General features: G+C 43.7%; 1 protein-coding gene across 1 annotated transcript; it reads left to right on the forward strand.

The window, feature by feature from the left end:
* Positions 1-1,012: 1,012 nt before the first annotated feature.
* LOC124016098 (zinc finger CCCH domain-containing protein 7B-like) lies at positions 1,013-12,789 on the forward strand. Its single transcript, XM_046331623.1, has 24 exons — positions 1,013-1,196; positions 1,457-1,524; positions 1,677-1,713; positions 2,005-2,202; positions 2,709-2,867; positions 3,283-3,363; positions 3,601-3,654; positions 4,130-4,172; positions 4,327-4,523; positions 4,612-4,759; positions 4,858-5,019; positions 5,170-5,231; positions 5,413-5,521; positions 6,219-6,377; positions 6,553-6,755; positions 7,120-7,220; positions 7,378-7,559; positions 7,884-7,960; positions 8,081-8,247; positions 8,905-9,010; positions 9,252-9,360; positions 11,770-11,903; positions 12,117-12,286; positions 12,495-12,789. Exons 2-24 carry the CDS (start codon positions 1,466-1,468, stop codon positions 12,673-12,675), a joined length of 2,898 nt encoding a protein of 965 aa, XP_046187579.1. The 5' UTR covers positions 1,013-1,196; positions 1,457-1,465; the 3' UTR covers positions 12,676-12,789.
* Positions 12,790-14,488: the final 1,699 nt, after the last annotated feature.

Below are 14,488 nucleotides of genomic sequence, written 5' to 3' on the forward strand. Positions count from 1 at the left end.
TATTAGGCTGTATCACCACCTGGTATGGCAACTGCTCCGCCCACAACTGCAAGGCTCTCCAGAGGGTAGTGCGGTCTCCACAATGCATCACCAGGGGCAAACTATCTGCCCTCCCAGGACACCTACAGCACCCAATGTCACAGGAAGGCCAAAAAGATCATCAAGGACAACAACCACCCGAGCCACTGCTTATTCACCCCGCTATCATCCAGAAGGCGAGGTCAGTACAGGTGCATCAAAGCTGGGACCGAGAGACTGAAAAACAGCTTCTATCTCAAGGCCATCAGACTGTTAAACAGCCATCACTAACATAGAGTGGCTGCTGCCAACATACAGACTCAAATCTCTGGCCACTTTAATAAATGGATTTAATGAAGGTACCAATAGTCACTTTAAATAATGCCATTTTAATAATGTCTACATTACTCATCTCATATGTATATACTGTATTCTGTACCATCTACTGCATCTCGCCTATGCCGCACAGCCATCACTCATCCACATATTTATATGTACATATTCTTATTCATCCCTTTACATTTGTGTGTATAAGGTAGTCGTTGTGAATTTGTTACATTACTTGTTAGATGCTACTGCATTGTCGGAACTAGAAGCACAAGCATTGCGCTACACTCACATTAACATCTGCTAACCATGTGTATGTGACCAATAAAAATTGCTTTGATCTTTGCCGGTATTGCGCTAGAAATAATACAAATGTCTCGCTTTAAGAGGTAAAACGAGATGAAACTACTCAATATCGCCATCCGCCGGCCTTTGCGCTAGAATTCCAGAGAGAATCAACACACAAAAAAGTGAAAGCTATCCGAGCTTGATGAATTTCTCAAATAAAATTAAAATGCAAACATTTTAATTTCGTGTATAATTGATAACTTCCCTATGACATGTCTAAACAAGAAACATTATATTCATAGCACACCTCACCCTACCCTTGAAATAATCTCACTAGGACCTTGTGGGAGCCAAGCAACTCAAAAACAAGCTAGGGAGGGAGTGTGTGTTCATTGTTCAGCTGAGGAATTGGAAGTGAAACTCACATGTAAACTGTCCACGAAAAAAATACCATTGCAAAGAATTGCACTGGATGGCTGGTTGCTGTACAGCTCTAAATTCTCTTTGGCGAGATTTTCGTCTGTCCACAGCAGTAAACGTCGATTTATGTGTTTTATCACCAGGTGGGTTGTAACTTCCTCGAATCATGCCCAGCTAACGGTAGCTAGCTAGCATGCATGAAAGCTAGATAACTTGAGACATGGTTAACTATTTAACGTTAGCTAAACAAAAAATATATATTTAGCTAAACTGGTCAAGTATTTTCTCGTTGCTGTATACTTTGCACGAGCTCTTGAACCTAGTTTATTTATTCTGGCTAGTTAACGTTAATTCGATAGTAGACGTCAAAATTATGTTGATATGGGCCTTTCTCTTTTTACAGTGTGCAGAGATGGACATGGACCGTCAAAAGCGCCAGGAGGGCATTCGGAACGCCCTGGGATTCATACAGTGCGAAATAAACATTCCCCTGCAATTCCCACAATTTTTCAACTAAATTGTAGCCAGTTGCTCTCTTACTTGTCATTCATCCTATACCCTCAAACGGCCATAAGGCACTAGTTCACTTGTATTGATAGTTTATCTTTTCCTCTGTGTCCTAGGTCTTCTTTGCCTTATCCAAAGCCTGAAGGCTATAAGGTAGGGATTAAGGAATGCGATGACTGTCTTCTCTCTTGACCTTAGTCTAGGCATGTCTACACCCCCTATACTGTTCCAAAGAGCATGTTGTGTGCTCACAGTCATGCAGCTTGCCCTTTTCAGAGATGTTCTCCATTTCACATTTGGTCCATTATTGCCATGGGAAAAAAGTATCAAAACCAGCCATAATACTGATTAGACACATCCATGTACTTTGTGGCTTTTCCTGTGTACTGTCTTTATCTCACGCCCATGCCATATTCCTCTCCTCTTCCCTGAATGTCCCTCCAGGGGTTTCTGACCCAGTTGGTGTGTAACTTGCTGGATGAGGGGAATGCAATGTTCAGGGAGGGTGAGTGGCAGCAGGCCATAAAGGACTTCAGTGAGGGTGTTAACGTGGCCCACTATGCCCAGGCTGAGTCTCTAGAAATTCCCTCAGCCCTGCTGGAGAGTCTGTATTTCAACAGGGCAGCAGCCTACCACAGCATGGTGAGTCAGAGTGGTGTGTCACCAGGATTATGCATCTTTGATCCACAATATGGATGATTGAATGAGGTTCACAATTCTGTATACAAAAGGTATGAAGTCATCTTTTACATATAATATTTAATAGCAATTGTGTTGGAAGCAAATGTGCTGTAGTGGGTAAATATTGAACCAATGGTGAATACCCATTGCAATCTCTCTATTTCAGTATTTCGTGTTGTTGCATCACATTGTTTACATTTACATTTAAGTCATTTAGCAGACGCTCTTATCCAGAGCGACTTACAAATGTTCTATTGCATCATGTGTAACATGTGTTTCAGTCTCATCATTGAAATGTTGCCAACAGTCAGACACTTCCTCAACATCCCCTTGAAGTTACAGAGCCTGTATCATCTATCATTACCCCATTCTCATTAGCCTGTATTAACCACTTTATGGCCTTAGTCTTTCACTCTGTGGCAGAACCCACACGTTACCTGTCATCTCTTTCTCTCCATCTCTCTCAGGGGGAGTATGAGCAGGGTGTGCAGGACTGTGACAGTGCGCTGGCTCTGTGCAAAGACAGTTGCAGGGCACTCTACAGGAAGGCTCTATGCCTGCGGGAGCTGGGCCGTTTCAGAGAGGCCTACAACTGCAGCACGGGCTGCCTGCTCACTACGCCTAACGTGAGTAACATTATGAATGACCCCTTCACATCAGAGGCTGTTTTCTTGAAGTAGAAAAGCATGCACACCTTTAAAAGGTTAAGTAGTATATTGTTTTTATCTATAAAATGTCTAGCACAACTAGCAACATTTCTTTTTACCACTTGACATATGTAATTTTGGATTCCTCATGATGATCCGCTAGTGGAGAAGGAGTTTATTTTCATACAAGTGGATTTGTTTCCACATTTCCTTCTCTCCTTCGAATACCTTTGATGTTTTTCAAAATAGTGTGAGAAGACAATGCGGCGAGGGGGAGACCTCACACCGTACTTTTGCAGTATCATGTAACTCAGATTAAGTGTTCGTGAAATTAATTTAATAAAAAGCGTATTTAAATGTTTAAAAAATATATGTGATCTTGTACTCTTCATAGGACAAACATGTGTATGAGTTGGCACAGGAGCTAGCTAACAAACTGGGCCTGAAGATACGCAAAGCCTACATTAGCACACAGGTGAGCATCCGTTTCCAAAGCAGAAGGTCTAGATTCAAACAGCATGGCAAATTACCTTACATGATAAGTGGCTTGGATTCAATTGTTCTCAATCTGCCATTCTCTGATCAAATCTGCCATGAGCTGCTTATTACCCTGGTTTAAATCTCAATTTGGATTCATAACAATTGAAGTCATTAAGTTTGACATTTTCATTAGGTTGCCTCTTTATGGAGTTAGTATTTGTTTCCTTTGCAGGAGTCGGCCAAATCTGAGAAAAGTAATGGGAACTCAGCTCATTTTGCAGGAGAGGCAAGTGCGACAACTTTCACCATTACACTTTAAGGTTGCACTATGCAGAAATCGCTCCGCCATTTCATAGTTGCCGAAACTAATAGTTTGCCTAATTATAAGGTAAATTATAAGCTAGTATAGTTTAGAGAATCATTGTACCATCTAAACCGCTCTGAAATATATTTTCCGTAACCAAAAATATATTTTTCAGCTGTTTGAAGCTGGTGTACAAAAGCAAAAGTAATAGACACAAAAACAAAACATAAGAATAGGAAGCATGAAGGGAGCACATAGAAAATATCTATCGCCTTTTAGACTTGTTTTCAAGTAGAATGATACATCTATAACCACATTTCTATGTGAATTTAGTTGGGCTGCCGAAAAAGTTGCATATTTCCACTTAAATTGGTTGAGATTTGGCATGTACTTTGGTTTACCTGTTGATTTATTGTCACTTAAACAGAAGCTGTTGTCTTTCTCTTTTCACCTCAAGATGTATGGCAGTGGTCTGGATTCCTTAAGTGACATCTCATCAGGTAGGTCATCAGGTAATTCTCCTGACCAGAAATGTTGAATTACCTATCTCATTGTAATGTAAAGACTATCGAAGAAGATTTGTCAAAAGTAGTAATAACAATTGAATAACTTCCAGAAAATTTATCTCACCTGTTACCTCTCCCTGTCTTTCAGTTGGTATCTCCTGCAAGCCTCTATCTGCCGCTATCCCAGTTAGTGATGAATCCTCTCCCTCTGGTCCTCTTGTCTACTCCAAACGTCTGGGTAGCCCTGTCCAAGGCCCACGGCGGTTTCCCATCTCTGTGCCTGAGTCGGAGAACCTGGGTGACAGTGAGCTGATGGGAGACGATCTAGACAGCCTGCTGGACTGTGTGAGTTTGTCTACTGGTCGACATAGTATTCTGATATAGCTTCCCTGAATCTGTCAATGCAACTTCTCATTCTCTCGTTCTCATTCAGATTCCCCCCCAACGTGCCTTTCCCATCATCCTCCCCAGCTCAGCTTGTGTCCCATTTCCCTCACGCCTGCCCGCCCCCTCGCCCCGGCTCCCCCCAGCCTTCTTCAACTCAGCCATCAGCCAGCTCAACTCTCTGGACACATTCCCAGGCATGGGTGGGGGGATGCCCTGGGTGCTCTGAAATCTTTAGATGGCCTTGATGCACTAGACTCTCTAGATACCTTAAACAACCTGGACTCCCTTTCAGGCCTTGGTGGTGGGGATGCCCCGGCTCCCACAACAGCACTCTATTCACTTGATGCCTTAGATGCCCTTGACAGTTTCTACCCACTTGGGGGTGCAATAGCAGCCAAACCAGTGGTGGTGGGGGGAGGGGGGCTGGACTCCCTCTCTGAGTTCAACCTGCCTGGTGAGTCGATTGAGGGTGGTAATGTCTTGTTAGCTTATAGCAATGTATACATGTTTCATTTTTCTTTTAATATTTAACACCAAGGAAGGTATGAACCTAATGTAGGTGTTATAATTGATTGTTCTGTTTTTTTGTTCTCACACACTTAAGGTGCAAGAATCTCCCACAATGTTCTCTCTGCAACACATTCGCCCAAGAAGTCCAACCACACAGTAAGCCATTTATTTCTGTCAGCAGAATTTGTTAGACTCCCTCCTGTACATTGTGTACATTTAAATTAAAACATTTTTTATGCAACGTTTAGGTCACATAGAACTTTGTCGTTTACAGCGTCATGCTAGTTTTACCTTGACATATTAACCTAAATTCATTTCTATTACCATGGCGATGTAGGTGGTAAAGAATGGCCAGGTCTCCTCCAAGCTTTCTCAGCTGACCAAGAACCCCCTAGCAGCCACCCATGACTTCATGCAGGCCTGTGCCACGTGCTACAGCTGGATAGGTACAGTAGTGAACATGATAAACTCGCTCTCAGCTAGTGTCCCTCCCCCAGTATACTTCTTAAAATTGTTTTTTAAAATTACATTTTGTTGTGTACTTTTTCTCCCCAATTTCTCCCCAATTGGTAGTTAGTCTTGTCCCAGTCCCGTACGGACTCAAGAGACGCGAAGGTCGAGAGCCATGCATCCTCCCAAACACAATCCCGCCAAGCCATGCTGCTTTTTGACACACTGTTAGCTTAACCCGGAAGCCAACCGCACCACTGTGGCGGAGGAAACACTACAGCTGGCGACCAAAGTCAGCGTGCATGCGCCCGGCCCGCCTCAAGGAGTTGCTAGAGCGCAATGGGACAAGGAAATCCTGGCCGGCCAAAACCTCTCCTAACCCAGACGATGCTGGGCCAATTGTGCACCGCCACATGGGTCTTCCGGTTGCGGCCGGCTGCCACACAGCCTGGGATCGAACCTAGGTCTGTAGTGAAGCCTCTAGCACTGCGATGCAGTGCCTTAGACCGCTGCATCACTCGGGAGGCCCCCTACTTCTAACTAATAGGACTGACAGTTTCAAGGCATCATAGCTGAGGTTCACCTGTCTATTCTTATGTCCCCCCTTAACTACCCCTTTCTCTGTCTCTCTCCCCCTCTTTACCCCTTTACCCGTATATCCCTCTCTCCTCCCTCCCTTTCTCTGTCTCTCAGGTCCAGGGGTCCTGGACTACCAGCACCAGGCAGAATTGGCCCACCGTTGTAAGCGGGACATTCTTCTGTGCAGGATCAGGGCTACAGAGCACCCTGTCTGGAACAGGGTGCGACCCCGCCCCACGCACAATTTTACTGGGCCGTTTGTGCTCTGCAAAGGTACGGAAAACAACAGTGACTGGTGTGGGAAAGAGGCTCTGTTTAGATGAAGATAATGTGTGTGTGTCATAGGTCAACTTACCCAGTTGTTTTAATCTGTGGAAAAAGGGTCCTAAAGGTTAGCGTTGGTCTAAGTTTGTATATGTTGTAATCTAAGTTCCTTCCCTCTGTGCAGAGGTGCTGGAGACTCAGAAGTGTAAGTATAGGGAGGGCTGTACGTTTGCCTACTGCCAGGAGGAAGTAGATGTGTGGACCCTGGAGAGGAAGGGAGCCCTGAACAGAGAGCTGCTGTTTGACTCACAGAGCCCCAACAATGACAGGCTTAGCATCACATGCCTGCTGAAGCTCCACAACGGCATGTTCATGTACCTCTGTGAGGTAGGACACACACACACACACATGTGTACCCTTACACAGACACACCTCCATATGTCCAAGCTTTACCAGTGAAACATGGTAGAGGGTGGTCTCATTGAAATAAAGTTGGCTGCCTACATGGGCAGAGAATCACGTTGCAGTTAATTTAAATATGATTAGACTGTAGCCTACTACAGTGTATAAATACATATTGATAATGGAAAGAAGTGGAGGCGCTCAACCAACGTGAGATGAGGTGAAATAAAAATGGGATGGAAAAAATCTGTCCCGCGCAGACCTCTAAAACAATGCTCCCCCCTACTTGTTGTCTCTGTTTACCTCAACTTTCCCCCTCATTCTCCCCCCCCCCCTTCTCTCTCCTCAGGAGTGCTATGACAGTAAGCCCAGGATCATCAGTAAGCACAGCAAGGAGGTGCCGTCCACCTGCTCCAACCCCTGCGCCCGACACCCATTCGACAAAAACAAGTGAGTCACATTTGCTACAAACACACACACACACACACACACACACACACACACACACACACACACACACACACACACACACACACACACACACACACACACACACACACACACACACACACACACACACACACTCTTCCCCCCCTCTGCCCTGCAGGTGCCTGGTGCATGCGGTGAGGTCCAGCAGCGTGCACTACACTAAGATCCGCCCGCTGTACACCCAGTGCCAGTTGGACGTGTGCCGCCATGCCCAGCGCTACGGCTGCCAGCGAGAGGACAGCTGCTCCTTTGCCCACTCTGCCATAGAGCTCAAGTGCTGGAGGCTGCAGCAAGACTCTGGTACAGTCAGATTGATGCACACACACTCATGAACATTGTACTTGGTCTCAGACACAGAGAGACATATTTATTCCTGTCTAATAAATGTGAAAACATTTTTAAATGTAGAGGCCAATCTACAATAAAACATCTTTATTTGTAAATGTTCGTTTCTATACTAAAAGTCACGAAAATTTCAACAAAGTCCAGTAGGTGTCAGTAGACACTGCCGTTCAGACTTGTCATAGTTGATAAACACTGTAAAACACTGTAAATACGGTCTGTAAAAAGTGATGCCTAGGTTCAACTAGGCATCACTTTTCTTTGTATGTGCCTGTTCTTTAGGCATCACTCATGAAGAAATTGTTCAGGAATCCAAGCGACACTGGCATAAACAGGAGCAGATCACGCACAAACCCAAGGTATAATATCCCTGCTATGCCACATCTCATAATATGGCGAGACAATGGTTCCTGTGTAGTTTGTCTGATTCTATACCTTTTGCCTCTCTGTTTTTGTCCCTGTGACTTGTTGACTATAAGCCGGTGTACATGCCACCACCATCTTCATCCTCAAGTGGTGGAGGTGGGGGAGGAGGCTATTGCTTGAACCTGAAGAGGAAGTTTGTTTGTGGTCAGTGCTGGAGGGACGGGCTGGTCAGCGAGCCGGACAAAGCGCTTAAGTACTGTGCAGCCAAGGCCAGGCACAGGTGAGGATGCACTCTACCTAGCATCCCTAGCCAGATGGAGACCAATGCTTCACTGTAGTATGCAACAATTCTATATGACTGACCACTGTTATTCACTATTGTCTATCAAATCAAAGTTTATTTGTCACGTGCGCTGAATACAATCGGTGTTGACCTTACATTGAAATGCTTACTTACAGGCTCTAACCAATAGTGCAAAAAAGGTATTAGGTGAACAATAGGTAAGTAAAGAAATAAAACAACAGTAAAAAGACAGGCTATATACAGTAGCGAGGCTATAAAAGTAGGCGAGGCTACATACAGACACCAGTTAGTCAGGCTGATTGAGGTAGTATGTACATGTAGATATGGTTAAAGTGACTATGCATACATGATGAACAGAGAGTAGCAGTAGCGTAAAAGAGGGGTTGGTGGGTGGCGGGACACAATGCAGTAAGCCCAGTTAGCCAATGTGTGGGAGCACTGGTTAATGTATGGCCATTGTATATTAGATGTGTAGTCTGAGATATGTGTTCGGTTTTTTGAATGACAATAGAGAATGTTCATCTCAGGGACACAAACCAAGGTGTATGGAGCGTTTACAGCGAAGCCCTATATAATTTAGGACAGTATCTTTCTGGAAAGTCCACCATAACTCTTACATCTCTCTCCCTGTAGTTGGACGAAGGAGCGTCGGGTGCTGTTGGTGAAGTTCTTTGAGGGAAAGAAGTGGGTGATGGTGCGGACGTTGCCTTTTGCCAAAACCTACCCCCAGCAGTATGACGTGTGTGCTGCCCCCTGCTACTTCTCATGCACGATCTGCTAGAAATTATTTTTGATAGACTCAACCAAGCATATTATCATTGTGTCTTGTTAACTTATAATGAACTATTATGTTAGTGTGCTCATGGGTAACGGTATATATTGGTCAGTTGAATTTAATACTTAATCATTGACACTGTGCAAACTTGTTTCCACAAACATCCTCATAGTCTGTGCGTAACGGCATAACGTGTCCCCCTCAGATATGTGCCCATGTGGTGAAGCAGAAGAAGTGCCACTACATTGGGAACTGTGCCTTTGCCCACAGTGAAGAGGAGAAGCTAGTATGGACTTATATGAAGAACAATGGCTGTAAGTTTACACTATATTTTCATTATCCACTAAACCTTTTGTTCCACATTATCGTCTTTGTTTACTTTGATCTATGAGCAGGATTGGCTCAGATGCCTATTATACCCACCAGTACACATCAAATTTTATTGGTCACATACACATGGTTAGCAGATGTTAATGCGAGGTTAGCAAAATGCTTGTGCCTCGAGTTCCCGACAATGCAGTAATATCTAACAAGTAATCTAACAAATTCACAACAACTACCTTATACACACAAATGTAAAGGGATGAATAGAATATATACATATAAATATATGGATGAGCGATGGCAGTGCGCCATAGGCAAGATGCATTAGATGGTATAGAATATAGTATATACATATGGGACGAGTAATGTAGGATATGTAAATATTATTAAAGTGACCAGTGATACCTTTAAGTCCCTTTATTAAAGTGGCTAGAGATTTGAGTCTATGTTGGCAGTAGCCTCTGTTAGTGATAGCTGTTTAACAGTCTGATGGCCTTGAGATTGAAAAACAACTTCTGTCTCTCAGTCCCTGCTTTGATGCACCTGTACTGACCTCCCCTTCTGGATGATAGCGGGGTGAACAGGCAGTGGCTCGGGTGGTTGTTGTCCTTTATCATCTTTTTGGCCTTCCTGTGACATCGGGTGCTATAGGTGTCCTGGAGGGCAGGTAGTTTGCCCCCGGCGTTGAGCAGACCTCACTACCCTCTGGGGAGCCTTGCAGTTGAGAGTGGAGCAGTTGCCGTACCAGGTGGTGATACAGCCAGACAGGATGCTCTCGATTGTGCATCTCAAATCAAATCAAATGTATTTGTCACATACACATGGTTAGCAGATGTTAATGCGAGTGTAGAGAAATGCTTGCGCTTCTAGTTCCGACAATGCAGTCGGAACTAGACTGTAAAAGTTTGTGAGTGTTTTAGATGACAAACCAAATTTCTTCAGCCTCCTGATGTTGAAGAGGCGCTGTTGCGCCTTCTTCACCACGCTGTCTGTGTGGGTGGACCATTTCAGTTTGTCTGTGATGTGTACGCTGAGGAACTTAAAACTTCCCACCTTCTCCACTAATGTCACGTCGAGGTGGATAAGGGGGTGCTCCCTCTGCTGTTTCCTGAAGTCCACGATCATCTCCTTTTTTGTTGACGTTGAGTGAGAGGTTATTTTCCTGACACCACACTCCGAGGACCCTCACCTCCTCCCTGTAGGCCGTCTCTTCATTGTTGGTTATCAAGCCTACCACTGCAGTGTCGTCTGCAAACTTGATGAATGAGTTGGATGCGTGCATGGCCACGCAGTCATGGAACAGGGAGTACAGGAGAGGGCTGAGAACGCACCCTTGTGGGGCCCCAGTGTTGAGGATCAGCGCGATGGAGATGTTATTTCCTACCTTCACCACCTGGGGGCGGCCCGTCAGGAAGTCCAGGACCCAGTTGCACAGGGCGGGGTCGAGACCCAGGGTCTCAAGCTTGATGAGTTTGGAGGGTACTATGGTGTTAAATGCTGAGCTGTAGTCAATGAACAGCATTCTTCCATAGGTATTCTTCTTGTCCAGATAGGATAGGGCAGTGTGATGGCCATTGCGTCGTCTGTGGACCTATTGGGGCGGTAAGCAAATTTGAGTGGGTCTAGGGTATCAGGTAGGGTGGAGGTGATATGATGATTGACTAGTCTCTCAAAGCACTTCATGATGACAGAAGTGAGTGCAATGGGGCGATAGTAATTTAGTTCAGTTACTTTAGCTTTCTTGGGAACAGGAACAATGGTGGCCATCTTTAAGCATGTGGGGACAGCAGACTGTGATGGGAATTGATTGAAAATGTCTGTAAACACACCAGCCAGCTGTTCTGCGCATGCTCTGATGGATGCCGTCTGGGCCGGCAGCCTTGAGAGGGTTAACAAGTTTAAAATGTTTTACTCACGTTGGCGAGCCGTGTCAGTGGCACTGTATTGTCCTCAAAGCGAGCAAAGAAGTTGTTTAATTTGTCTGGGAGAATGACGAAGATCTTCACAACGGGGCTGGTTTTCTTTTTGTAACCCGGGATTGACTGTAGATCCTGCCACATACGTCTTGTGTTTGAGCTGTTGAATTGCGACTCTACTTTGCCTCTATACTGATGCTTTGCTTGTTTGATTGCTTTGCGGAGGGAATAGCTGCACTGTTTGTATTCGGTCATGTTTCCAGTGTCCTTGCCATGATTAAAAGAGGTGGTTCCCGCTTTCAGTTTTGTGCGAATGCTAGCATCAATCCACGGTTTCTGGTCGGGAAAGGTTTTAATAGTCACAGTGGGTCTCCGACATCTCCGATGCACTCGCTAATAAACACGCTCATCGAGGCAGCGTATACATCAATGTATACACATTAATATTGTTACTTACGTTCCTCTTTGAACCTGTTCCTGAAGTGAAGGATATGCAGCAGATGTACGACATGTGGCTTACAATGACGAATCAAAACCATCCGCCGGATGACACCCTGATCACCCAACCCGTAGAGGAGAAGCAAATTGTCATGCCAACCGACTATGCCGAGCCAATGGTGAGTAAAGACACTTACTCACAAAACCTGTTTGTTGGATGTAGAACGCAAACAATACATTCACCTTTCTCATTTGTAAAAGCTATCTACCACTATCAAGAAGGACTGCATTTTGATAGTGTGCATGCATCTTCATGCAATGTGTGCATATGTCAGTGTGTATGAATGCGTAACGTACAATGAGAACAGTTTTACTGTGTGTGTGTATTCTAGAGCGGCTTCCACTGTCGTCTGTGTGGGAGGCATAGTAACAGTGAGCGCCAGTGGCAGCAGCACATCTCCTCAGAGAAACACAAGGACCGTGTATTCAGCTGCGAGGGAGAGGACGAGAGCCTCACCTGGACATACCGCTTCCCCGGACTCCGCCTCACCCTTTGTCCCAGGTAACACTCGCCCAGAGTCACAGTACTGGGTCTCAATACTGTAGTTCCTTTCTCATTACCCATCAAGAGGTGCTCTGTATATGCACACAGAAAACACCTGGGATATGGCAGGGTTCACTTACCACACCCTTATCCTATTTGTTCCTGTCAAATTTTATCGGTGTACAGTGATTCACGTATGTATAATATAGATCAATGTGATTGTCAGGCTGGAGAGTGGCTGTCCTGAGGGGGTGAGCTGTGACTACGCCCACAGTGTTGAGGAGCTGGTGGAATGGCAGGAGAGGCGAGAATTCCTGCGGCGGAAGCTGGGCAAGGCCCGTAAAGACATGCTCATCAGGCCAGATGAGTTTGACTTTGGGAAGTACAACTTTCTCCTGCAGGACTGAAGCCCCTGACACTTGTACCTGTAAATAGACAGCAGTCTCTGTTTTGTTGAAAACCTTGGGGTGTATTTTCTTCATTAGTTAACAGTTAATACAGTTTATACCTGTTTGAGCTGGTTAGGACTGCAAGTGCCTTATTTGTCCAATATTTTCAAAAGGGCTTAACAAATGAGATCTTGGGTCCGAATTGAGTGGGGGAAAAGTAATTTAGCACTGCCATTTAACAAAACAGTACTGACCAAATATCTCTATTAATAGTCTGTTTAATCTATATATGTATTTTTGGGGGATATTAAGAATTAATTTATGCTTGTATTCTGTACAACCCTCAAACTTTCACAACTGTTCTTCCATCAAATGAAAACCGATTTTGGTGGAAGGCAAACGTTATTCACTTTCACTTTATTCATGAGTCTTATGCCAATTTAAAGATGCAATGTTTAAATTTTTGGGTGACCTGAGAAAATTCACATAGAAATGTTAGTTTCTATGTGGTCATTCTCATTGAAGATTTGTTCTATGTGCCCTATTTCTATGCTTAATGTTCTTAAGTTTTATTTTTGATTCTTTTGTTTTTGTACATCAGCTTCAAACAGCTGAAAATACTATATTTTTGGTTATTGGAAAGATATTTCACAACAATTTAGATGGTACAATGATTCTCTACATTGCTTGTTTTGTCACCAACTTAAATTAGGCAAAGTATTAGAAGTTTATTAACCAGGAAATGGTGAGTGATTTCTGCATATTGCATCTTAAAATAATTTGCTGCTGCCATTGTAGACAGACAAAACGTTACAGAATATGATCACACTAATACAGGGGTACTGCAGGGTGTTCATGGAAATATAAAAATATTATTTTATTTCAATGTTTTTATCAATATTGCTAGCAACAAGTTTCAATTAATTTTAAATTAGACATACAATATAAAAGAGGATAATATCTTATTTCTAATGATGTCAACTTTATTTCTCAACTCCTAATATTGAGAAAATGACACTCATTGGAGCTAATTGCATTCACCGGACAGTGTTTCTCCTATATTCATTTAGCAGCTGTGAGCCACCGCTGCTAAATTGTTGCCACTGCTCCAAAAAATATGATTAAACATTTTTGGGCTGGTTAAACATTTTCAGTGTAAACATAAACAACTAAACCAGATAAAAGTATGTAGAAAAGATATAATGGAGCTATATACAGTGCCTTGCGAAAGTATTCGGCCCCCTTGAACTTTGCGACCTTTTGCCACATTTCAGGCTTCAAACATAAAGATATAAAACTGTATTTTTTTGTGAAGAATCAACAACAAGTGGGACACAATCATGAAGTGGAACGACATTTATTGGATATTTCAAACTTTTTTAACAAATCAAAAACTGAAAAATTGGGCGTGCAAAATTATTCAGCCCCTTTACTTTCAGTGCAGCAAACTCTCCAGAAGTTCAGTGAGGATCTCTGAATGATCCAATGTTGACCTAAATGACTAATGATGATAAATACAATCCACCTGTGTGTAATCAAGTCTCCGTATAAATGCACCTGCACTGTGATAGTCTCAGAGGTCCGTTAAAAGCGCAGAGAGCATCATGAAGAACAAGGAACACACCAGGCAGGTCCGAGATTCTGTTGTGAAGAAGTTTAAAGCCGGATTTGGATACAAAAAGATTTCCCAAGATTTAAATATCCCAAGGAGCACTGTGCAAGTGATAATATTGAAATGGAAGGAGTATCAGACCACTGCAAATCTACCTAGACCTGGCCGTCCCGCTAAACCTTCAGCTCATACAAGGAGAAGACTGATCAGAGATGCAGC

The sequence above is a fragment of the Oncorhynchus gorbuscha genome, linkage group LG26 (assembly GCF_021184085.1).
Source record: "Oncorhynchus gorbuscha isolate QuinsamMale2020 ecotype Even-year linkage group LG26, OgorEven_v1.0, whole genome shotgun sequence".
NCBI lineage: Eukaryota > Metazoa > Chordata > Actinopteri > Salmoniformes > Salmonidae > Oncorhynchus > Oncorhynchus gorbuscha.

What these genes read in the sequence shown, in the direction of transcription:
- LOC124016098 (XM_046331623.1), top strand. Translation starts at nt 1,466, where the DNA reads ATGGACATGGACCGTCAAAAGCGCCAGGAGGGCATTCGGAACGCCCTG. An exon ending in CAAAGCCTGAAGGCTATAAG is followed by an intron (nt 1,714 to 2,004) that starts GTAGGGATTAAG and finishes ATGTCCCTCCAG; the next exon opens with GGGTTTCTGACCCAGTTGGT. An exon ending in AAGCCTACATTAGCACACAG is followed by an intron (nt 3,364 to 3,600) that starts GTGAGCATCCGT and finishes TTTCCTTTGCAG; the next exon opens with GAGTCGGCCAAATCTGAGAA.